Here is a 23,761-nt window from a genome sequence, read left to right on the forward strand (position 1 = left end):
CCCTTGACTTTTTCCACATTTTGTTATGTTCCAGCCTTGTTATAAATTGGATAATTATTATATTATATAAATCTGCACACAATACCCCATAATAACAGTGAAAACAGGTTTTTATACATTTTTGCAAATGTATTAAAAATAAAAAAATAAAAACCATATTTACATAAGTATTCAGACCCTTTGCTGTGAGACTAGAAATTGAGCTCAGGTGCATCCTGTTTCCATTGATCATCCTTGAGATGTTTCTGCAACTTGATTGATCACCTGTGATAAATTCAATTGATTGGACATGATTTGGAAAGGCACACACCTGTCTATATAAGGTCCCACAGTTGACAGTGTATGTCAGAGCAAATCCCAAGGGCCTTGGTCACTCTGACAGAGCTCCAGAATTCTTCCGTGGAGATGGGAGTACCTTCCAGAAGGACAACCATCTCTGCAGCACTACACCAATCAGCCCTTTATGGTAGTGTGCCCAGACGGAATCCACTCCTCAGTAAAAGGCACATGACAGCAGACTCGGAGTTTGCCAAAAGGCACCTAAAGGACTCTGACCATGAGAAATAAGATTCTCTTGTCTGATGAAACCAAGATTGAACTCTTTGGCCTGAATGCCAAGCATCACGTCTGGAGGAAACCTGGCACCATCCCCACGGTCAAGCATGGTGGTGGAAGCATCATGTTGTGGAGATGTTTTTCAGCGGTAGGGACTGGGAGACTAGTCAGGATCGAGGGAAAGATGAATTTAGCAAAATACACAGAGATCCTTGATGAAAACCTGCTCCAGAGCACTCAGGACCTCAGACTGGGGTGAAGGTTCACCTTCTAACAAGACAACGAACCTAAGCACACAACCAAGACAACACAGGAGTGGCTTCGGGAACAAGTCTCTGAATGTCCTTGAGTGGCCCATTCAGAACCCGGGCAACTCTGGAAAGACCTGAAAATATCTGTGCAGTGACGCAGAGCTTGAGAGGATATGCAGAGAAGAATGGAAGAAACTCCCCAAATATAGGTGTGCAAAGCTTGTAGCATCCTACCCAAGAAGACTCAAGGCTGTAATCGTTGCCAAAGGTGCTTCAACAAAGTACTAGTAAAAGGACTGAATACTTATGTAAATCTGATATTTATTGTTATAAATTTGAACATTTTCTAAAAATCTGTTTTGATATGTCATTCTGTGTTATTGTGTGTAGATTGACGAGGAAACATTTTATGTAATAGTTTTTAGAATAAGGCTGTAACATAACAAAATGTGGAAAAGGCAAAGGGTCTGAATACTTTCCCGAATGCACTGTACATACACATGGATTTTGTGTTGTAGATATGTGGTAGTAGAGTAGTGGCCTGAGGGTACACACTTAATGAGTTGTGAAATCTTTTGTGGATGTATTGTTATGTTTTTAGAATTGTATAACTGCCTTAATTCTGTTGGACCCCAGGAAGAGTTGCTGCTGCCTTGGCATTAAGATGGATGTTCTTAGTCCGTTGGCACACTGAATGAAAGCAGACGATAATGTGGAGTCGCAGCAAACGAGAGACCGATGTGAATACAGACGCTCCATTACCTTTGACTTTCAGGGTGGCCGTGCTCTGCTTATCCCCAGTATCGCAGGTGTACTCTCCAGCATCCTCGACCTTCAGCTTGTGAACCACCAGGATGTAGGTAGAACCTGTGTGCTCCATGGAATACTTCTCCCCCTGGGTGAGGAGCACGGAGCCCCTTCTCCATGTCACCTTGCCCTCAACACTGATCTCACAGGTCAGGGAGACACTGCCACCCTCAACTGCTTCCTGGCTCTCCAGCTCCTTCTTGAACACCACAGGGGCCCCTGGGGGGGACACGGCAAGATAGATACAGACCAGGTTAAAATTGATGGAGACATTACCTGGTTTAGGGAGTGGACACGGACGGGACGGACATCCAATATCTTGAAAGGAAACATTCAACATTTAACAACAACATTTAAAAGCATTTGCTGAACAGACATTTGCTATTTGAAACCTGCAGTGGTTAATGACAAAAATGGGGGGATTTCTTGTTTCTTGCTATGTTGTAATGTGAGAGAAATGAACAAGTGGCCTGCCTACCAATGGCATGCACTGCTATAATAATCGATCTCCACAACAAGATGAACATGAATTGAGAGATCTATTATTGATAAGAGAAGATAAAAGACATGAAGAATCTATGAAAGAATGGATAGAATGGCTCCAAGTATTGCGGTACAATGGAAAACGGTTAGGTCTAGTAAAAGTCAGTGATTAGCATCATACATATATTATATAACCCCTTACCTCAGACTATACAGTATATGTACCCTTTACCTTGGACGTTCGGGGTATAAAACGGATTTGGAATGGACAGAATGAATCCTGGTATTGGGGTACAATGGGAGAAGGTTGGGGCTGATTACCAGCAGATGTATCTCTTACCTCAGACTATGTACAGTATATGACTATATACTGTATACTCCTAACCTTGGACTATGTATATGCACCCCTTACCTCCGACGGTCAGGCTGGCGGTGGAGGTATGGTGGCCCACGGTGAAAGCGACTGTGGCCGAGTCGGCCTGAGTGACCCCCCTGAGGGTGAGGCTGTGCACCTTGCCTTGGCTGCGGATCAGATTCATTTCATTGTTCTGCAGAGGGACATCCGCAAGCTTCCACTGGACCTCCTTGGCATCCTCGTGGGACAGATGGCACTCGAAGTGAACGTCCTCCCCCTCGCGCACCGAGCAGCTGTTCAAGACCTTCACTATGGTCACCTCCAGCTCTGTTTTAAAAAGCCAGTTATGTGTTACTGCTTAGATGCGAATCTCACTCTAAGGGAGCACTAGTGTCTATATGGGTGTACATGGTTAGATTACAACAGAAAAAAGGCACCTAACCATACACACTCAATACAATTACAATACAGAGACAACTGTCAAGACATAAGGTTGCTCCTGTCAAGACAGAAGAAGTGGAAGTGTGAGACAGATCATTGTCCTTAACAGCAGAGCACTCGGGTGGAATGGTTATGAAGGTAGAAGTGCAGAGGAAGGTGTGTGAAGGATATGAAAGACATAGGAAGCAGTAGGTGAATCAGGAAATGGATGAAGATCCTCACAAGCTTTACTTCTGTGCTCTTTAGGCCTTTGGTCCTCTAAAGCCTTGCGTGATATTAGTCTTGTGGGACTCAGGATGGAAAGCGGTGGTAGGGATAGAGTGAATTAAAAGAGAGGTGCCATGATTCAAGAGGTGTGCAGAGAGAGAGAGTGGTTGAAAATAATGTCAGAAGACAGTAGCAGACTTTCATCTTGTCCCCTACCCTGTACAGTGAGCATGGATGAGGTCTTCTGGTAACCCGTGTCACAGATATACTCCCCAGAGTCAGCCCCTTGTAGGTTATAGATGATAAGCTTCACTATGACACCTTCCTGTTTCAGCTGATACTTGTTGTTAGACTCCAAGACCCTGTCGCCCCGGCTCCAAACAACGCTGGCCCCAGGATTTGTGATCTCACAGCGGAGGATGGCGATCTCACCTGCGTCCCACTCTAGATTCTGTAGTTGGGTTTTGAAGTAAACAGGCAGGGCTGTGGAAAGCAAGAGGGGGGGGTAGGAACGATGTAGGTTGGGAGAGGTGAGCTAGAGAAACTTTTAGAGGGCAGAATTGTGCCTCCAAACCACAAAATATGTATAAAACGTGGGAAAGTTTGATTTTCTTTCCCAACAGCATACACAGCTAAAACCATAAGAGTTTTCTTTCAGCCTACCCTTCACAGAAAGGTTTGCTGTGGTTTTCCGGTCGCCACTGTCACAAGTATAGCTGCCTGAGTCTTCAGGGTCTAAGCTGTGGATGACTAGTCTGGCGCTGTGTCCTTCCTGGACGATTTCATACTTGGCACAGGGGCAGAGACCCACCTCCCCCTTCGTCCATTCTACAGGGACTCCAGGTTTAGAGAGCTCACAGTGCAGGGTAACACTGCCCCCTTCCTCAGCCTCCTGGCTCTGCAGATCTTTGGTGAATATGACTGGGAGAGCTGACAAATCAAAATCGCAAAATATTAATTATAAGCCTACACTTACATAATAAATGGTAGGCATTATTCCAACTGTTTCGTTTGATCACCTATTTTTACTAACTATTTATTGCATTTCAGTTAATACATGTGGTGCTTCAGATCAATTTATCATAAATCAAGGTGATATTTTCTGTGCTAGTGAAGAATTGGGCTGCAGTGAAAAGGCCATCATCCTACCATTGACTTTCAGGTATGCTGAGCTCTCTAGGTCTCCAGTGCTGCAGTGGTAGTTTCCTGTGTCTTCAGGTTTCAAATCACAGATTTGCAGTTTCACACTGCAATCTTCCTGCTTCATCTGGTACTTTTCTCCAGACTTTATAACCTGTGTTCCCTTCTTCCATTCTACAGGGAGCCCAGGTTTAGAGAGCTCACAGTGCAGGGTAACACTGCCCCCCTCCTCAACCTCCTGGCTCTCAAGATCGTGTTTGAATGTGGCTGGAAGAGCTGAGAAATAAAGGGTTAAAAATATCTTCATCCACTGTCACAATGCCTCAAAAAGAGACATTGCAAACCCATATGGTGTTAGCATCTAGAAGACGATCCCACTGGGATGGTGTCTCTACGTATGGTAAACACTTTCAATGACCATTCATGTAGGCACTCTTCTCTGGTTGGTGTCCGTCCAGGCCAGCAGTTAAAAAAAATATTTGAGTGTGTGACCCACCACCACATTGAAAGTGAGATTTTAACTACTCTGGATTTACACATAACCAAGGTTATGTACAGGACTGCATGAACAATCCTGGTCTCTGCCTAAATTCAATATTTTGTACGCAGAATACACCTGGAACATTAAGATCCAACTACAACAAGGAATCTACATCAAGGAGACTCCAGCAAGGTCAACAAAAGACAACCAAGTTAAGACCTATACATTACAACTGCAAGCTCCATGGCAGCATTATACAAGAATAGACTGCAAAAGGAAGCTCCTCTTTTCCCACCATTGGCTTCTACCACTGTCTTCTCCTCCTTTTCAGTCTCTGGTTTTGGCTGGACTGGAGCAACTGGTGTCTCCACAACTACAGTACAAACATGAACAATCTGTTGAATATATCTTCATTATAACATCAACTTTAAAATTGTGCACCTAAGCGAACCAGACGGAAGCAAACAAATGTCCACGGAGCTTCAAATCTTACCCATTCAAATGGCAACCATCATTTTAGCCTACTTTCTTTCCACTACCATTTAGAAGCATGGCAAAGTATGCAGACAAAACAATACTTGTAGCAAAATCTACTGAATATATTGTCAATAAAGAATGTACTTTGTCGAGGTAAGGATGAAAAGGACAGGAACTATATCAGATAGCCTAAAGTACGAGATGAATAACTTTTGCATTTCAAAAAATGCACGTGCAAACCTGATGGAAGCAAACCATGTCCAAAGTCAATTATTTTTAATCCATTCATACAAACAATGACCGATGTACTGAACTTAAGAATGACAAACGAATCTCCTCTCTCTTTGGTCTCTTGCTTCTGAGGCTCTAGTTTAAGGGTGACTGCAGGAACTGGAGGTTTCTCTACTGTGGTACAGTAATACACGTGATAAGATCCTCAACACCTCTTAAGAGAACAGCCTGACAAACCAGCCGAAGCCACAAGATAAGGGAAGCTAGCTGAAGGGCTACAGAAAGACAATGTGACACAACTTGCCTTCAGAAAGAATATATCCACACTGTTCACCACATACAGTACAACTTGAATCAAGAGCAAAGATCCAAGCTTTCTGAGTCTACATTGAGAAACACAGTATGATGTGACAGACAATGCACAGGTAGGAGCTCAACAGACAACAGCCAGCTCATATTGTCCTACCAGAGGCTCCTACTACTGTCTTCATCTCTACTGTCTCCTTCCCGGGTTCCAGTTTGGGGGCGGCAGGAGGCTTCACGGCTATGACAAAACATCAAGCCGGTATATGATTTAACTTCCCAATGTCATACAACAAAAAGTATTTAAACAGACAAACTGCCATTACATCCCTTTGAGTGAAGGGCAACCATCATACATGACACAGACTAATAAGGACCACACAAGATAAAGCAGAGACCCAAAAATGTGCCACACAATGTGAAAGCCACAAATGATGTCCAATTGAACGGATAAAGAGCAGTAGTATTTAAATTGATATGACAGACTTGCCACAGGTATGAGCTTAACAGGCAAAAGATAGCTGATCTTCTCTACTACTGACTTATTTTCTACTGTCTCCTCCTGTGGCTCCAGTTTGAGGGCGGCAAGAGCAGCAGGCTTCTTGGCTGTAGCAAAACACCGAAATAACTACCCGTATATAATTTAACTTCATCGTCTGTCTAGTAAGCAGAAAGCTCAACCAAAAGCATGAACATGAATTCCCAACGTCATGCAACAGTCTTCAAAGAGAGAAACAGACAGTGACACAGACTGCCAATACATTGTCCTTCACTTGCAGTGTAGGCTAAGACTAAACAGAAGAAGCTTACAGGACACACTAACAGGATCACAAGGTGAAGCAGAAACCCCAAAATTAGCCATACAATGCTAAAGCCACAAATGACGTTCGCTTGAACAGACTGACCAAAGAGCAGCAGTCCCAAAACAAAAAGTACCCACCCTGAGCGTCTGCAACAGTCTTATTTTCTACGGTCTCCTCCTTCTGGAGCTCCGGTTTGGGGGTGGCAGGAGCAGCAGGCTTAAAGGCTATAACAAAACACCAAAATGACTATAATCACCCCCAAAATTTGCCACACAATACTAAAGAAAGCCACGAATGATGTTTGCTTGAAGTTGAACAGATAGGCCAAAGAGCAGCCGTATTTGAATTGATGTGACCAACTACCCACAGGTATGAGTTGAAAAGACAACAGCTCATCTTTCCTACCAGGGGCTTCTACGATCTTCTTTTCTACAACAGGCTTAGAGACTATGACAAAACATCAAGATGACTACCAGAAAACACTGAGTAGAAAAAACATTAGGAACACCTTCCTAATATTGAGTTGGACCCCTTTTGCCCTCAGAACAGCCTCAATTCGTCGAGGCGTGGACTCTACAAGGTGTCAAAAGCGTTCCATAGGGATGCTGGCCCATGTTGACTCCAATGCTTCCCACAGTTGTGTCAAGTTGACTGGATGTCCTTTAGGTGGTGGACCATTATTGATACACAAGAGAAACTGTTGAGAGTAAAATAAACAGGCAGCGTTGTAGTTCTTGAAACACTCAAACCGGTGCGCCTGGTACCTACAACCACAACCCACCCGTTCAAAGTCATTTCAATCTTTTGTCTCGCCCATTCACCCTCTGAATGGCACACATACACATAACATGCTCAGTTGTCGCAAGGCTTAAACATCTCTTTAACCCGTCTCCTTCCCTTCATCTACACTGATTGAAGTGGATTTAACAGGTGACATCAATAAAGGATCATAGCTTTCACCTGGATTCACCTGGTCAGTCTATGTCCTGGAAAGAGCAGGTGTCCTTAATGTTTTGGACACTCAGGGTATAACTGAACTTCAATAACACGCGTGACAGCATGAACATGAATTCATATTACGTCATATAACTAAACATCTTTATAACAGACACACACACACTGCCATTAAAACTGAGGGAAAACCAAGCAAAAACATATTATTATTACATTACTACATTATTACATATTTGTGTCAAGTAAGATAATACTGAGAGGATCACAAGTTGAAACACAAACCCCCAAAATGAGTCACACAGTGCTAAAGCCACAAAGGAACAGATGAACTACTGCTTGTTGGCCTATCGGACTGAAACTATCGACCAGATAAAACAACATAATTACATACAGCAACACCAGAATACAATTGATTTTTTAAATTGCTGTGACAGACAACAGATAGTTCATCTTTCCTACCAGAGGCTTCTACTACGGTCTTCTTCTCTAATGTCTCCTTCTGGGGATCCGTTTTGGGGGTGGCAGGAGCAATAGGGGTCGCTGGCTCCGAGACTATGACAAAACACCATAAAAACTAAACATTCTTTAACTTTACTTCAACAAGTAACCAGAAATGTTATCTACTGTATTCTTTTCTACGGTCTCCTTCTGGGGCTCTGGTTTAGGGCCGGCAGGAACAGCAGGCTTCACAGATATAGCAGAAATCAGAATACCTCAATATTCTACAACTTCCAGAATGAGCTCAACAGAGAACATATCTTATATTTTCCTACCATGGGCTTCTACTACTGTCTTCCTTTCTACTGTCTCTTTCTGGGCCTCTTTGGTCTCCTGCTGCTTCTGGGTCTCCTGTTGTTTGTGAGTGACTGGAGGAGCTGGGGGTTTAAACATTTCACTTTAGATCCAACTCTGAGCTGAGTATGCTCACAAAAGCATGCCCTCAAAGGGAAGCAGAGAATCCAAAACAATGTCAGGCTGCTCAAAGCTAAGGTGACAATTGTGCACAGACAAGGTTTACATACACATACAAAACATAGTTGCAACCTGGTTAAGGGTTACTTCTTGACAGATTAACAACAAACTACATCTGGCTAATGAGAATGGTCAGTGCTAACCAGAATCCTCGGGACGTCCCTATCCTAAACCTAAACCCTAACCCCTAGCCTTAACCATAACCATAACCCTTACCTAACCCTAACCTTAAACCTTACCTTAACCATTTTCAATTTCATCTTCAATGGTGTAGGGATGTTCCAAGGATCCCGGAGAGCACTGATCTAGGTAATACACTTGTGTTCCGTGGACCGGCTCGTACATAAAGCATCCCCCATTCAGGCTGCAAAGGCATACTTTTCCTCCTTTAACAAGCTTTAATGGTGAGCCGTCCTTTGTATATTTGTACTGTCCTAATTTAACCACAAATTTACACCAACATTTTCTGATTTTCCGACCATTTAGGATGTTGCACGCCACATTCAGCCAAGACATAGACACTATAGACATACCATAAAGACAGAGAATCAAGCAGTAAACCAAACTGTTATTCTCCTTGTCCTTCCCTACCTTCTTCCTTTTTGGCCTTCTCCTTCTGGGGCTCCTCCTGTTTGGGAGTTACTGGAGGAGCTGAATACTTCAGAGCTGCCATAAAACATGCAACTTAGAATATAAAACCTCATAACCAAACCTTTTATGACAAGACTGACCATAACAGAAAAACAGCCAACAGAGGGACATATCATACAAACTGCCAACAAAGGATGTACCACACAAGTCTCAAATAAATACATGATTACTGTGAACACCAGAAGCAATGAGACAAAGCCTTCCGAACATGTGGACTGACTGCAAACAGAATACAGAGACAAAGATGCCTGCTCAATTTCCTTTCTGAGCACAACAAACAGTGGCACAAACAAACCACAAAGAACTTCAAGTACAGCGACATATGCACTGACTGTAAAAGGACAACGAATACTATCAGCATCATCACCGACATCATCAACAGGACCAAGAAGCAGGACAAACTGCACAGATGACAAGTTAAAGCAGACAGAAAAACTGTTCTCCATGTACGCTTCCCTTCCTACCTTGACCCAGTTTGGTCTCATGCGTCAGAGGCTCTTGATAACCCTAACCCTAACTGTAACCTTGGAAAGCAGTTTCTTATCAACATATAGTTTGTTGATAGAATGACCATCTGTAGAACATCTACAGATAGAAAATCCGGACCATCCAAATATAGTTTTACCAAACATATTTAGTGACAAAAGGCACATCTAAATGTATTAACTCTCTCCTACCCTTAATCTTGAGACTGGCTGTAGTCTTCTGTTCTCCACACACACAGCTGTAGTCTCCACTGTCCTCGGGTACTACTTTGCTGATCAGGAGCTCACTCACAGATTCTTTCTGCTTCATCTGGTACTTTTCTCCAGACTTCAGCACCTGTGTTCCCTTCCTCCATTCTACAAGGACTCCAGATTTAGAGAGCTCACAGTGCAGGGTAACACTGTCCCCTTCCTCAGCCTCCTGCCTCTGCAGTTTATATTTGAAGGTCACAGGTTGGGCTGAAAGTCATTCATGGTTTAGTTACGAATGACGACAGTTAACAACCAAAAACTAAAGTCATCCTCACATAGTCAATGAAACACACTCAAAGCAATAAAAGGAACTAAACAGTACTAAAACATTTACATAAACAACAATATAACTCCTTGAATCAAAGCGATATAAACAACGATACAGTGACGTAACACTGAAGCAAAGTATCCTTAGACACACTGACAAAACACAGAGAGACAGACATAACATGGCATTTCACAAAACATGATGAAGTTAACCAACAAATGGACGTCATAATTGACAATTACCGAATACAGATATATTTAAAACCAAAAGTAATCTGCTTGACAATGCACTGAAATTCCATTTGAAATATGACCTACAATTGATCAGAACGTCGGAAGAACACAATTATGCAGTACTGTAAATAGTTATAACATAGATCTGCCCCCTACCCTTAATCTTGAGACTGGCTGTAGTCTTCTGTTCTCCACACACACAGCTGTAGTCTCCACTGTCCTCGGGTACTACTTTGCTGATCAGGAGCTCACTCACAGATTCTTTCTGCTTCATCTGGTACTTTTCTCCAGACTTCAGCACCTGTGTTCCCTTCCTCCATTCTACATGGACTCCAGGTTTAGAGAGCTCACAGTGCAGGGTAACACTGCCCCCTTCCTCAGCCTTCTGGCTCTCCAGCTTGTGTTTGAAGGTCACAGGTTGGGCTGGGGATTCAGATAAAACCATATAAAATACACTGAAAAACAATAACCACTGATATGAGGCAATCAGACATTAGTTCATCCTCTAAAATCATGAGAATGGCACAGTTCAGAAAGCAGATACTTGAATAATGAAACCAAACACAGAAACAGAGACAGAATGATCACCAGCACACAAAGACTAACAACATGATAATCAACACAATGAAGACAGACAGACTACAAAGATCAAGCTGGACAGAGACAGTTAAGACACAGAGACAGATAAGACACAGAGACAGATAAGACACAGAGACAGATGAGACACAGAGACAGATGAGACACAGAGACATATGAGACACTGACAGATGAGACACAGAGACAGTTAAGACAGATACAGATAAGACACAGTCAAATAAGACACAGAGACAGATGAGACACAGAGACAGATAAGACAGAGAAAGATGAGACACAGAGACAGTTAAGACAGATACAGATAAGACACAGTCAAATAAGACACAGAGACAGATGAGACACAGAGACAGATAAGACAGAGAAAGATGAGACACAGAGACAGTTAAGACAGATACAGATAAGACACAGTCAAATAAGACACAGAGACAGATGAGACACAGAGACAGATAAGACATTGAGAGAGTAATACTAAAATGGGAACATTTCTCAGCTTAATCACTAGATTTTCAGACAATTCAGAACTTCCTGCTGACAATGAATCATTAAATGTACAAAATTCATCAAAGCCAAGTTGACAAGTACGCCAACTCAACACAAATCATAGCCGTTATACCAAACCAACTTCTTTAAAATATTCTGCTGAATCACACTTGAAACTTTGATAACGACAGTGACAAAGACGATACAGAACATCTTCAGCGGGACATAAAGTAGTTATTTAATGACACCAATCTGCTCCCTACCCTTAATCTTGAGACTGGCTGTAGACTTCTGTTCTCCACACACACAGCTGTAGTCTCCACTGTCCTCGGGTACTACTTTGCTGATCAGGAGCTCACTCACAGATTCTTTCTGCTTCATCTGGTACTTTTCTCCAGACTTCAGCACCTGTGTTCCCTTCCTCCATTCTACATGGACTCCAGGTTTAGAGAGCTCACAGTGCAGGGTAACACTGCCCCCTTCCTCGGCCTCCTGGCTCTCCAGTTTGTGTTTGAAGGTCACAGGTAACGCTGACAAACAATTGATTTAAAAATGAAATTATTCTGTATATACAGTCCACTAACTACACACATTTTTGCTTCCAACACATGAGCTTACACATATCAATTAAGACTGACTGACTCCTTGTAAACAAGACCTCCCCAACATTCCCATTGACCAAGAACATGTACCCATACCATTGACGTTTATAGTCGCTGTGGTCCTCTGATCTCCACACTCACAGGAGTACTCTCCACTGTCTTCAACCTTCAGATGTTTTATCTGAAGCTCACAGCAGGCATCTTTTTGCTTCATCTCATATTTGTTTCCAGCTTTGAGATTCTCAGTGCCTTTCTTCCACTGAACCTTGGCTCCAGGTTTGGCTAACACACAGCAGAGAGTAGCATTCTCTCCTTCCGTGGCCTGCTGGTTCTTCAGCTTCTGTTTAAAGCTGGCAGGCAATGCTGGAAAAAGACGAACATGCCCAACTTCATTAAAAAGTAGGCTAAATCATTTTCTCTGCAATCTTCAGATGTAATGGAAGGGCATAAAAATCAAAATTGTGGAGAAGAATGGGTAGTGGACAATGATTCCGATGCTTTTATTGCTGTCCTTTGGAACCTAAATATGATTCCAATGATTGGGTTATTCAATGAAACAGATGACTTGTTAACTGAAGATAGTTATCAAACCAGTACATGGAATGAACATGGTGTTCACAACTGGTCACCACCACAAAATGAAATCCTTCCAAAGTGCACAAAGGAACAGCAGCATACAGAGAAATACATTTGTGGAGCTTTTGTATCACTTTTATGCAGCATAACTTTGCATTGAGGCACATATCTGTACATTAACAATATTCAGAATAGTTTCAAGGTAGGAATAATGTCTTAGTTTAGGACTCTGCAGAATTTTCCAAGACACAATATAAACATTGTCCAAACCTTTGATGTAAAACTGAGCCTACATGGTAAAAAAAATAAGCTGTTCTTGCCATAATATGGACTTGGTCTTTTACCAAATAGGTCTATCTTCTGTATACTACCCCTACCTTGTCATATCACAACTGACTGGCTCAATTGCATTAAGAAGTAAAGGAATTCCACAAATTAACAAGGCACACCTGTTAATTGAAATGCATTCCAGGTGACTACCTCATGAAGCTGGTTGAGATAATGCCAAGAGTTTGTAAATCTGTCATCAAGGCAAAGGGTGGCTACTTTGAAGAATATCAAATATAAAATATATTTTGATTTGTTCAAAACTTTTTTTTGGTTACATCATGATTCCATATGTGTTATATTATAGTTTTGATGTCTTCACTGTTATTATACAATATAGAAAATAATACAAATAAAGAAAAACTTTAAATGAGTAGGTGTGTCGAGACTTTTGACTGATATTGTACTGTATATATATTTTTACATAGACATTTGTTAACTGTCTAGATAGAGTGAGCAAATAAACTGGACAACTAAGAATCTACGGATCAGGGATGTCTCTTATTCATTAAGTATGCATCCTTTAAGAATCAAATCTTTCGGTCTTTATTATTTTACCTGCATCATGGATTCAAATACATCATGCACTTCCCATGAGGATTGGAGACCCAAAGACGAGAGAATGATTAAAACCTCTCTGGGATATGTGGGACGCTAGTGCAGAGCGCCAAATTCAAATAAATTACTATGAAAATTTAACTTTCATGAAATCACACATGCAATACACCAAATTAAAGCTACACTTGTTGTAAATCCAGCCAACGTGTCAGATTTCAAAAAGGCTTTACGGCGAAAGCAAATGATGCTATTATCTGAGGACAGCACCCCAGCAAACAAACACAGACAATCATATTTCAATCCTCCAGGCGCGACACAAAATGCAGAAATAAAGATATAATTCATGCCTTACCTTTGACGAGCTTCTTCTGTTGGCACTCCAATATGTCCCATAAACATCACAAATGGTCCTTTTGTTCGATTAATTCAGTCGATATATATCCAAAATGTCCATTTATTTGGAGCGTTTGATCCAGAAAAACACAGGTTCTAACTCGCACAAAATTTCTCATAAGTTACCTGTAGGCTTTGTCCAAACATTTCAAACTACTTTCCTAATACAACTTTAGGTATTTTTTAACGTAAATAATCAATCAAATTTAAGACGGAATTAACTGTGTTCAATACCGGAGGACCTAAAGCTGACCTGCTTTTCAGGTCAGGCGCTTCTATCAAAGAGTACATTTCTCTCTACCCTCGTTCTGAACAGTGCTACTTCTTCATTTCTCAAAGGAAAAACCTCAACCAATTCCTAAAGACTGTTGACATCCAGTGGAAGCAATAGGAACTGTGCGAAAGTCCCTTAGAAATCTGGATTCCCAATGAAAAACCATTGAAAAGAGAGTGACCTAAAACAAATAATCTGAATGGTTTGTCCTCGGGGTTCACCCGCCAAATAAGTTCTGTTATACTCACAGACATGATTCAAACAGTTTTAGAAACTTCAGAGTGTTTTCCATCCAGATCTACTAATAATATGCATATCTTAGCTTCTGGGCCTGAGTAGAAGGCAGTTTACTTTGGACATGCTTTTCACCTGGATGTGAAAATACTGCCCCCTATCCCAAAGAAGTTTTAACAAGACCAACGCAGACCGATACAGAATGGTTGACTGAGATCGAAGACACCAGCGGTGGTCACTTATGAAATTTGATAAATTGTGAATTTCACAATGCACACTGCAACGACGAGTCTAGATGAACGTTAAAAGTCAAGCAAGTTGAGGGGGCTGGGCTGCAGGGGTTTTAGTCTAGGCACCACCACACCTGATGGGTCAGGTCAGGCGGGCTTACAAGGCACCTAAACATGGCAGAGTCCCCCTCAAAACTCTCAACGTCCTGGGGTGACTCTACTATGAGCACTGTCTGACCTGGATGGAACACATCCAGGTCAAATGCTGCTCTGAGCATAATGTATTTCTTGTCCACCAACCAGCATGGGAATAGACAGTAAGAAGGAATGATCTCCCAAATGTTTAAAAATGAAGCAAAGCAAAGTGACATGAATTACGCTCAGTCAATACTGTTGCATCGTATGAATGTTGTAATAATCGGCATGTCTGCTCAAGAAGACAAGCAGGGGAGTCAATCTTACTAGATGTCACAATGTCAGCTCTGATAAACCCCAACCAAACTATGACTCATATGACCTCAAGTAATATTCAAGTTCTGATCTTTAAACGTTGGCAGGGGTGATTCACATCACTCACAAAACATTTTCAGGAAAGAATCCAAATTCTCAACACGAATTAAAAGCTCTGTGCCCTGCTATGCACAGCAGTCAGCACGTCAGCAAAGCTCTTTCATTTACAGCGGGTGTAATTCCTAAATAAAAAAAGTTATTAACATATTAATGTGCAACACCATAATTTCAGACAAAGACACATATATAGGCCAAGGTCTTACCTTTGACTGTCACCTTAGCCGTCATCTTGGCGGTGCCCACGTCACAGGTGTAAGTTCCGCTGTCTTTCTCCTCCAGCTGTTTAATGGTAAGTGTGAGAACGGTCTCCTTTTGGGTCATCTCGCAGCGTCCCCCGGCCTTCAGCTCTATGCCTCCCTTGGACCAGGTGGCCTTGGAGGCAGGCTGGGCCGTCTCACACTGTAGGGTCACTGAACCCTTTTCTTCCGCCTCACTGTCCTTCAGCTCCTTGGTAAACTTGTGGACTGGCTCTGAGGAAAGGGACATTCCGGTAGGAGCACAGCAGAAGGCATTGAGGTAGGAGAGGCAGCGCTATTATTTAGTGTTATTTAACATTAAAAAGGAGTCATAGTTGAAAAGTGGTAGTTCACGGTCAATGATAAATGAATATCCAGTAAACAAGAACAACAAAAACAACTGAAGGTGTCTGTGAAAGGAACTTGTCAGAATTACCTTTGATCACCAGCTTGGCCTTGGTAGTGGCTCCTCCGATGACCTCACAACTATATTCTCCAGAGTCCTGGACAGTGACGTTGCGGACGGTCAACTTCATGACCCTCTCCTCTTTGCTGATGTTATACTTCTCACTCTTCCTGATGTCCTTCCCATCCTTGGCCCACTGGACGGAGGTGCTGGTCTGTGTGACCTCACAGGTAAAAACAGCATCCTCCCCTGAGACAACGCTGACGCTCTGCAGCTCCCGTGACACAGATTGGGTTTTGCCTGAAATAAAGGACATTTATATTATCTTTGTTTTAATTCTGAGGATGGCTCAATTCCCTTCCAATTACAGAAACAAGCTCAGAAATTGGTTAATTTTATTAATTTCTCCCAATGGTCTACATATCCAATTTAAAATGATAACTTCAGGGATCAGTTGATCGACGTTTCAAAACAATGAATGCTAAAAGCCCTGCAGATTGATGTTAGAGCCTCAACTGGTACAGATGTCTGACCTTCAACAGCTAGGGTAGTCTTGGAGTTCAGGTTCTTGATGTTGAAAACCACCTCACCAGTGTCGGCTGGTGTCACGTCCTTGATAACCAGCATGTGTTTGCAACTTGTACTAGAGACCTGGAAGCGTCCTCCATTTGCCACAGTCTGGCCATTCAAGGTCCAGGCACACTTGTCAGTGCTCTCCCATGATAGAATACACTGAAAGCTACATGTCTCCCCCTCCATCGCCTCCACAGACTTCAACTGCTTGGTGATACCTGTGCTCAGGTCTACGTAAAGGGTGGGGAGAGGATCTTTGTTTCAAGGACCTGATGACAAAATTGCTGTAGAGGCTTCAGTGCACTATACTCATTTGTTCGCAAGTTATGCTGCTTCGTCAAACACACCTCTCACAGTGACCTTTGACTTGGAAAGCTCAGTTCCCAGGTCACATCTATAATCACTTGCGTCTTCCTTGGTAACGGCTTTGACGATCAGACCCCGGCTTTGACGTACTTAGGCCCAGCGGTCAGGACCGTACCAGCTTTCCTCCAGGTGGGGGAGACTCTGGGCTTGGATGCCTCACACGTCAGGGTGATCATACCTTTCACTTCTCCTTCCACCTCATCCAGAGACTTGAGGAACACTGCACGCTTTTCTGGAGGAATCCAAATGGAGAGCATCCACACAACCACCAGTCAAAGATATTCTTTAGTCCCACTTCTACAATACAATATTTTGACTTGGAATCAGACTAGGTCACGAGTCCTTACCTTTGACCTTTAGGGTCACAGCCTCCTTGACCTCCCTGACCTTGAAGGTGATGGTGCCCCTTTCCTCAGGTGCAAGGTTCTTGAGTGTGAGCGTGTGCATTTTGCCCACCTGAGTGATGGTGTTGACTTCGTTTGAGAAGAGTACTTTGTCATTGAACAGCCAATGCACCTCCTCATCAGCGTAGTTGATCTCACAGGTTAACACTGCATCACTGTCCTCATCCAACTCAGTGTCCACCAGGTGCTTGGTGATCTCCACTTTCCGAACTGCGATAAACCACAGCACACATCATCATTGTACCATGGATTTGGTTTAAGTTAAGAGGATGGAATCTCATTTGAACCATCAATGCTCAGCAAAGCAAATAGCATTGAAGTCAAATCAACACCAAAAAGCAATACAAAACATACACTCTACAGTGAGAGTGGCTTTGGTCTCGGCAGCAGTCGACTGACAGCGGTACTCCCCAGTGTCTTCCTCAGTCAGCTTCTGTATGGTCCGCTTAGCCCGCACAGCGTCCTGTTTCAGGCTGTACTTGTCTGATGTCGCCAGGAGGGTTTGGCCTTTGAACAGCTCACCTCTTTGGGTGCGGTGGAGAACTTGGAGCTTAGCGTGGCTGAGCCCTTCTCTTTGGTTGTCACATCCTTAATGGGCTCTACAACCTCAAGAGGGCACTCTGTAGTCGAGACAATAAGACGTGCAAACAGCTCTGATCATAGGCAAGTCATGTAACATGGTCCTAACCCAGTTTTGGTTGTAATCTGGTTGTAACAACATCATTTCAGCCAGTTATACCCACTGGGAATATGGTGTTCTGTGTGAGGAGAAGCCTCTGACCTTTGACAGTGACCTGGGCCACAGACTTGCTCTTGCTCTTGCCAGCACTGAACTGGACAGGTCCTGTCATGGAGGCCTTGGTCTTCTTGAAGGTGAGACGGTGCATGGAGCCCTCCTTCTCCAAGTCAGCAATGTCCTGCATTGCCACACCATTTAGGATCCACTTGGGGTGCTTGACTGAGTTGATGTTTATCTCCACCTCGAAGTAGGCAGCAAAGGGCTCGGTCACTTCCACTGCACTTCGCTCCCGTACGATGCTGATGGCCTGCTCTAGAGGGACCATAGATACCGAGAGTATAGGTCTAACTTGAGACAGAAGCACTCTTAATTACACTCTTTAGGGATATTATGAGTGCTATTTCCATTAATTCACTCACTGACGGGCAATCCTGTGTCCCGAAGTAATCATACGTGCTAAAAGAGATTGAAAGTGTATTTTTAAAAAGTCACATCAACCTTTATAAAAATACACTTTAAAGAAAATTCCTAGAAGTTTACAATAGACAATGTCCTGATTTTCATCCCGTTACCTTCCACAACAAGTTTACAGGATGTCTTGTCGACGATGCCGTTGCAGGTGTAAATATCCTCATCATCCGAGCCCACGTCATTGATAGTGAGTTTGCGGTATATACTCTTGCTGCTAATCTCGTGCTTCTTGCTGGGCTTGGTCTCCTTCTTGTTCTTGTACCACTTGACCTTGGCGCTTGCCTGAGACATTTGACATTCCAGGAACCCACGGTGTGTATGCATGGCTAACCTATCCCTGAGCTTCTTCACAAACTGGACAGGGAGCACTACAGTAACAATAACAACCGTATCAATACAAGGAAGCCATACTAAGCAGTTCCACAGTAGCATATAAAAACTCTATCATACATCAAAGCTGTAAGCAGCACTAAAATAATACAGTCTACAAAGAAAAGAAAGTACTTGATGGGCCATGGCAATACCAAAGAAGCCTATAAGCCTATGCAGAAACCCTTCGTAAGCATATCTGATCTATTTACTGTACAGTTGCTTCCAGCATACACTACAAGACAAAACGTTTGTGGACAACTGCTAACCAAACATCTCATTCCAAAATCATGGGCATTAATATGGAGATGGTCCCTCCTTTACTGCTATATCAGCCTTCACTCTTCTGGGAAGGCTTTCCACTAGATGTTGGAACATTGCTGTGGGGACTTCCTTTCAGCCACAAGAGCATTAGTGAGGTCGGGCACTGATGTTGGGCGATTAGGCCTGGCTCGCAGTCTGCATTCCAATTCCAATTCATCCCAAAGGTCTTCGATGGGGTTAAGGTCAGGGCTCTGTGCAGGCCAGTCAAGTTCTTCCACGCCAATCTCAACAAACCATTTCTGTGTGGACCTCGCTTTGTGCACGGGGGCATTTTCATGCTGAATCGGGAAAGGGCCTTCCCCAAACTGTTGCCACAAAGTTGGACGCACAGAATTGTCTAGAATGTCATTGTAAAATGTCCCTTCAATGGAACTAAAGTGCCTAGCCCGAACCATGAAAAACAGCCCCAGACCATTAATCATTATTAGTTAAGAATGTAGTGAAGTAAAAGTAGTCACAAATATAAATTAAAAAGTAAAGTACCGGTACCCCAAAAAACTAAAGTAGTTTTACAAAAGTACAGTCATTGGCAAAAGTTTTGAGAATGACACAAACATTAATTTTCACACAGTCTGCTGCCTCAGTGTCTTTAGAAAACTTTGTCCCAATCTACAGGATCTCAAAGTGGACTTAAGTCTAATTAAGTGGGTCATTGACTTTCTCCTCAATAGGGGTCAGTAAGCCAAAGAAAACATCTCCCTGTGCAATTCATTTCCACGGGCTACCCAAGGAACAGGGATTTCCCCTGTGCTGTCCTCCATCTACGCCAACGTCCTGAGGGGCTCGGATAGTCACTGGATAGGATCTCCATAAGCAACATGAGAGCAAGCTCCCAAGGGTGGTCAGGTCACCCTAGGATCTGGGTCCTGTGGTTCAGGTTTCCAGAGGATGTAAAACAACGGTATATCAATAAAAGACTGCACCATGGATTTCCAGGGAAACAACTCACAACCTCTACATATTCTTAGGGGTCATCTTGCCCTCTGGCCAGGGATACAAAACACCAACATTTCAGAAAAAAAGAGGCAATCCTCACAGACATCTGGCTGCTGAACCAAAATAAACCTCAGGACAATAACTCTGAGGACACAGAGGACAGACTAACTAGATTTTAGTTATGGTTAGAGCACTGAATTCACCATTGGTATGTTTAATAAGTGTTAGTGAATTCTGTGGATTTGTTGTGTATATTGTGATGACCTGAACATCATTAATTTAACAAAGGTATTCTATCATATGGCATATTGTGCCGTTTATAGCATTCTATGAGGAATGCATGCTGGAAATGGACTTTGTTTCTTTACCTTTCACTGTCAGTTTGGCCGTTGAAGAGGCCTTTTCAGCTGTGAATTTAATCTCCGCCACGTCTTCTGGTGTCACCGATTTAATCAGCAGCACATAGATTTTACCTTTAATTGAAAGAGGGCAACTTATAAGAACAGTACAGAATGGTAAAACACAGAAATAGTACATTAGACCTAATTAATCAATGATGGCTAATAATTCAAAAGCTGATGCATGAGCCTCTATTACTAAAATGTATGAGCGTCTATTACTAAAATGTATGAGTGTCTTTGACTAAAATGTATGAGTGTCTATTACTAAAATGTATGAGTGTCTATTAATAAAATGTATGAGTGTCTATTACTAAAATATACGAGTGTCTATTACTAAAATATATGAGTGTCTAGTAATAAAATGTATGAGTGTCTAGTAATAAAATATATGAGTGTCTATTACTAAAATGAATGGGTGCCTATTAATACAATGTATGAGTGGCTATTAATAAAATGTATGAGTGTCTATTACTAAAATGTATGAGTGTCTATTACTAAAATATATGAGTGTCTATTACTAAAATATAATATATGAGAGTCTATTGCTAAAATGGACATCTAAACATATACTTGGAAAGAATTCTAAATGTGTGTATCTTCCTCACCCTCTTGTCTCATCTTGATGTTGTCACCGACTTTGAGTTTGGTGTCACCTTTGAACCACTGGCAGGCCACTTCATCGTGAGAGATCTCACACATGAATGACGCACTCTCCTTCTCCATCACCTCCACATCCTCCAGCTTCTTCACTATCTTAATGTCTCGGGCTTTGGGGGAGAATCACAAGAGACCATTAAAAGAGACATCAGAGAGCCTTCAACACATCTAATGCTGAATGGAATAGGGCCATTCTTTTCCATTTATTCATAGTTATATATCTGGTAAGAAGGATGCCTATTATTTGAAATTGAGACATGCACTATTTTACCAACCTGTAAGTACATCTATCATTGACAAGCCTATACAATCATCATTGGATTGTATTATACGGTCATTATCATTGGATCGCATAATATACCATGTATCATGTTGTATCATAAGAATAACATGTAGGGAGGGACTCATACCATGTACAGTGAGTTTGGCTGATGTATTGTCGTCAGACGTTCGACAAACGTATGTGCCCTCATCCTCTTTGGAACATTTATGGATGAGGAGGCTACGTGTGCGACCCTGGGAGTGGATGCCAAAGTTCTTTCCTGGTTTTATTTCCGTATCACCCTAGGGAACATTGATATTTTAGTACAAATTATTACTTCACTTTGTATACACATTTATGCAAAATAAATTGCTGACATTGAACATTTTCTCGTTTTGCATGACTGGATGTTCGAGTTCTATGATTTACCACTAGAATATGTTTTCTCACCTTGAACCACTTGACCTCAGAATTGGTTCTGGACACCTCACACTCAAGTGTTGCCTTCTCCTTCTCTGGAGCTTTGACATCCTCCATGGGCCTAGAGATCATGGCAGCAGGTTCTGTATGAGCCACAATGCAAAAAGGTACAGTATTTAAATAAGAGGTGCCACTTCAAATAACACTCAACTTGATGAATAGCTTAATGTTGGACAAAAATTGAGATAACCTACCTGCAACAATTAGCTTGCCAGAAGACTTGACCCCTTCCGCTTGGAAGACAATCGTTCCTGCGTCCTCCATCTTGAGTTGGGACAGTGTAAGGGCATGCTTCTTTCCAAGGGCCGTGATGCGACAGTTGGACCCTGCCTTGAGCTTGGCTCCGCTCCTGGTCCAGGAACCCTCCACGTCAGCTTGACTGAGCTCCACCTCCAGTGTCACTGTCTCCTTCTCATTGGCCTTGACCTCGGCCAGCAGGCCCTTCACCACCTCAATCTTCTGCACTGTGGAATACAGATAGAGGGAATATTTAGGTGTGTTGAAATATGCTAAATGTTTAGGTTATAAAGAATCATCGCTAAGTGTCCTGTACATCTCTTTTCGGCACTGACACTGTAGATATAAAGAGTCTGGGGCTACAGAGTGGCGCAGCGGTCTAAGGCGTTGCATCTCAGTGCTAGAGGCGTCACTACAGACCCTGGTTCAATTCCAGGCTGTATCACAACCGGCGCACAATTGGCCCAGCATCGTCCAGGTTAGGGTTTGTCCGGGGTAGGCTGTCATTGTAAATAAGAATTTGTTCTTAACTGACTTGCCGAGTTAAAAAAGGTACAAAAATATATATATAACAAAATAAACATCTGTGTGGAGATCAAATGTACAAACTGCATGTCAGATTAGGAAATACTGTCTGTGCTTAACTAAGATCACTAGATAGATATTTATACATAATCATAAAACTACAGCATCTGTAAATGGGACATACTCTTACTTGGGAGGTAGGTAGTCTAGTGCTTAAGAGCGTTGGGCCAGTAACCGAAAGGTCGCTGGATCGAATCACCGAGCTGACTAGGTGAAAATTCTGTCGATGTCCCTTTGAACAAGGCACTTAACCCTCATTTCTACTGTAAGTCACTCAGGATAAGAACGTCTGCTAAATGACTCAAATATAAATGTACTTACCATCCACCGTGAGTTTGGCCTGGGTCTTGTCATCCAGAGTTTCACAGGAGTAGTAGCCGCGGTCAGCAGTAGTTACACTCTTAAAGACCAGGGTCTGCTTGGCCCCATCCACCCTGATGTCCATGTTGCCTCCGGGCTGCAGCACCACGCTGTTCTTCATCCACCTGACCTCTTTAGAGGGTCTACTAAGCTCCACCTCCAGCTTCACCCCCTTCTGATCCTCTACCGTCGTCACGTTCTGCAGCTTTTTCTTGAACATCACCGGCTCCACTGTCAGGGTACAAAGAAAACACAGATATTACAACTCCTTCGTGATAACTGTAGCCCTTCTAAGCTAAAATGCTTAAAAGGCTTATACATTTTTGTAAACAATGGCTATAATTGTGTATCAGTCAATTAAAACAATCTGATGATAATACAGAACAGAAGTATATCCACTGGAAATTAGCTCAGATATTATATCATACACTAAGTGTTAAAGTGAATAGAGGTTGGTTCTTACGTTGCACTTGGAGGGTAGCGCTGCAGGTTTTGCCCTCAGCTGCCATGCTGATCTCCCCAGCATCCTCCTGACTGACTGACGTGATGGTGAGGGAGTGGCTGGTGGCCCTGTGCTCAATCTTATACTTGGGCCCAGCAGTGATTGGCACGTTGTTGCGGAACCATTTTACTTTGACGTCTGCTGGGGTGACACTACACTTGAAGATGACATCTTTCCCTTCCACTGCAACGATGCTGCTCAGCTTGGAAGTCAGATTCACCAGTCTGGGGGCTGAAAAGTTCATAGTGGAAAAGATTATCTGGAGA

At 42.6% G+C, this 23,761-nt stretch overlaps 1 protein-coding gene across 32 annotated transcripts in view; it reads right to left on the minus strand.

Annotated features, from left to right (window-relative positions):
* The window catches only part of LOC118402524 (obscurin-like), an 88,944-nt gene that overhangs the window by 35,185 nt on the left and 29,998 nt on the right, over window positions 1–23,761 (minus strand). For 11 of the 32 annotated variants that reach the window (XM_052476766.1, XM_052476767.1, XM_052476758.1 and 8 more), the window contains 18 exons: window positions 23,457–23,726; window positions 22,955–23,224; window positions 22,006–22,275; window positions 21,782–21,894; window positions 21,480–21,633; window positions 21,018–21,179; window positions 20,380–20,484; window positions 15,860–16,129; window positions 15,391–15,657; window positions 12,122–12,388; window positions 11,687–11,953; window positions 10,506–10,772; window positions 9,789–10,055; window positions 4,249–4,515; window positions 3,763–4,029; window positions 3,316–3,582; window positions 2,509–2,778; window positions 1,569–1,832 (listed from right to left, as the gene is read on the minus strand). In XM_052476766.1, coding sequence (XP_052332726.1) covers window positions 1,569–1,832; window positions 2,509–2,778; window positions 3,316–3,582; window positions 3,763–4,029; window positions 4,249–4,515; window positions 9,789–10,055; window positions 10,506–10,772; window positions 11,687–11,953; window positions 12,122–12,388; window positions 15,391–15,657; window positions 15,860–16,129; window positions 20,380–20,484; window positions 21,018–21,179; window positions 21,480–21,633; window positions 21,782–21,894; window positions 22,006–22,275; window positions 22,955–23,224; window positions 23,457–23,726 — 4,284 coding nt within the window. Of the gene's footprint in view, window positions 1–1,568; window positions 1,833–2,508; window positions 2,779–3,315; window positions 3,583–3,762; window positions 4,030–4,248; window positions 4,516–5,894; window positions 5,973–6,671; window positions 6,759–7,947; window positions 8,041–8,261; window positions 8,364–9,051; window positions 9,127–9,788; window positions 10,056–10,505; window positions 10,773–11,686; window positions 11,954–12,121; window positions 12,389–15,390; window positions 15,658–15,859; window positions 16,130–20,379; window positions 20,485–21,017; window positions 21,180–21,479; window positions 21,634–21,781; window positions 21,895–22,005; window positions 22,276–22,954; window positions 23,225–23,456; window positions 23,727–23,761 lie in introns of all 32 variants that reach the window. The other 21 variants (XM_052476759.1, XM_052476768.1, XM_052476760.1 and 18 more) reach the window with 21 other exon arrangements.

The sequence above is a fragment of the Oncorhynchus keta genome, chromosome 23 (genome assembly GCF_023373465.1).
Source record: "Oncorhynchus keta strain PuntledgeMale-10-30-2019 chromosome 23, Oket_V2, whole genome shotgun sequence".
Taxonomy (NCBI): Eukaryota; Metazoa; Chordata; class Actinopteri; order Salmoniformes; family Salmonidae; genus Oncorhynchus; species Oncorhynchus keta.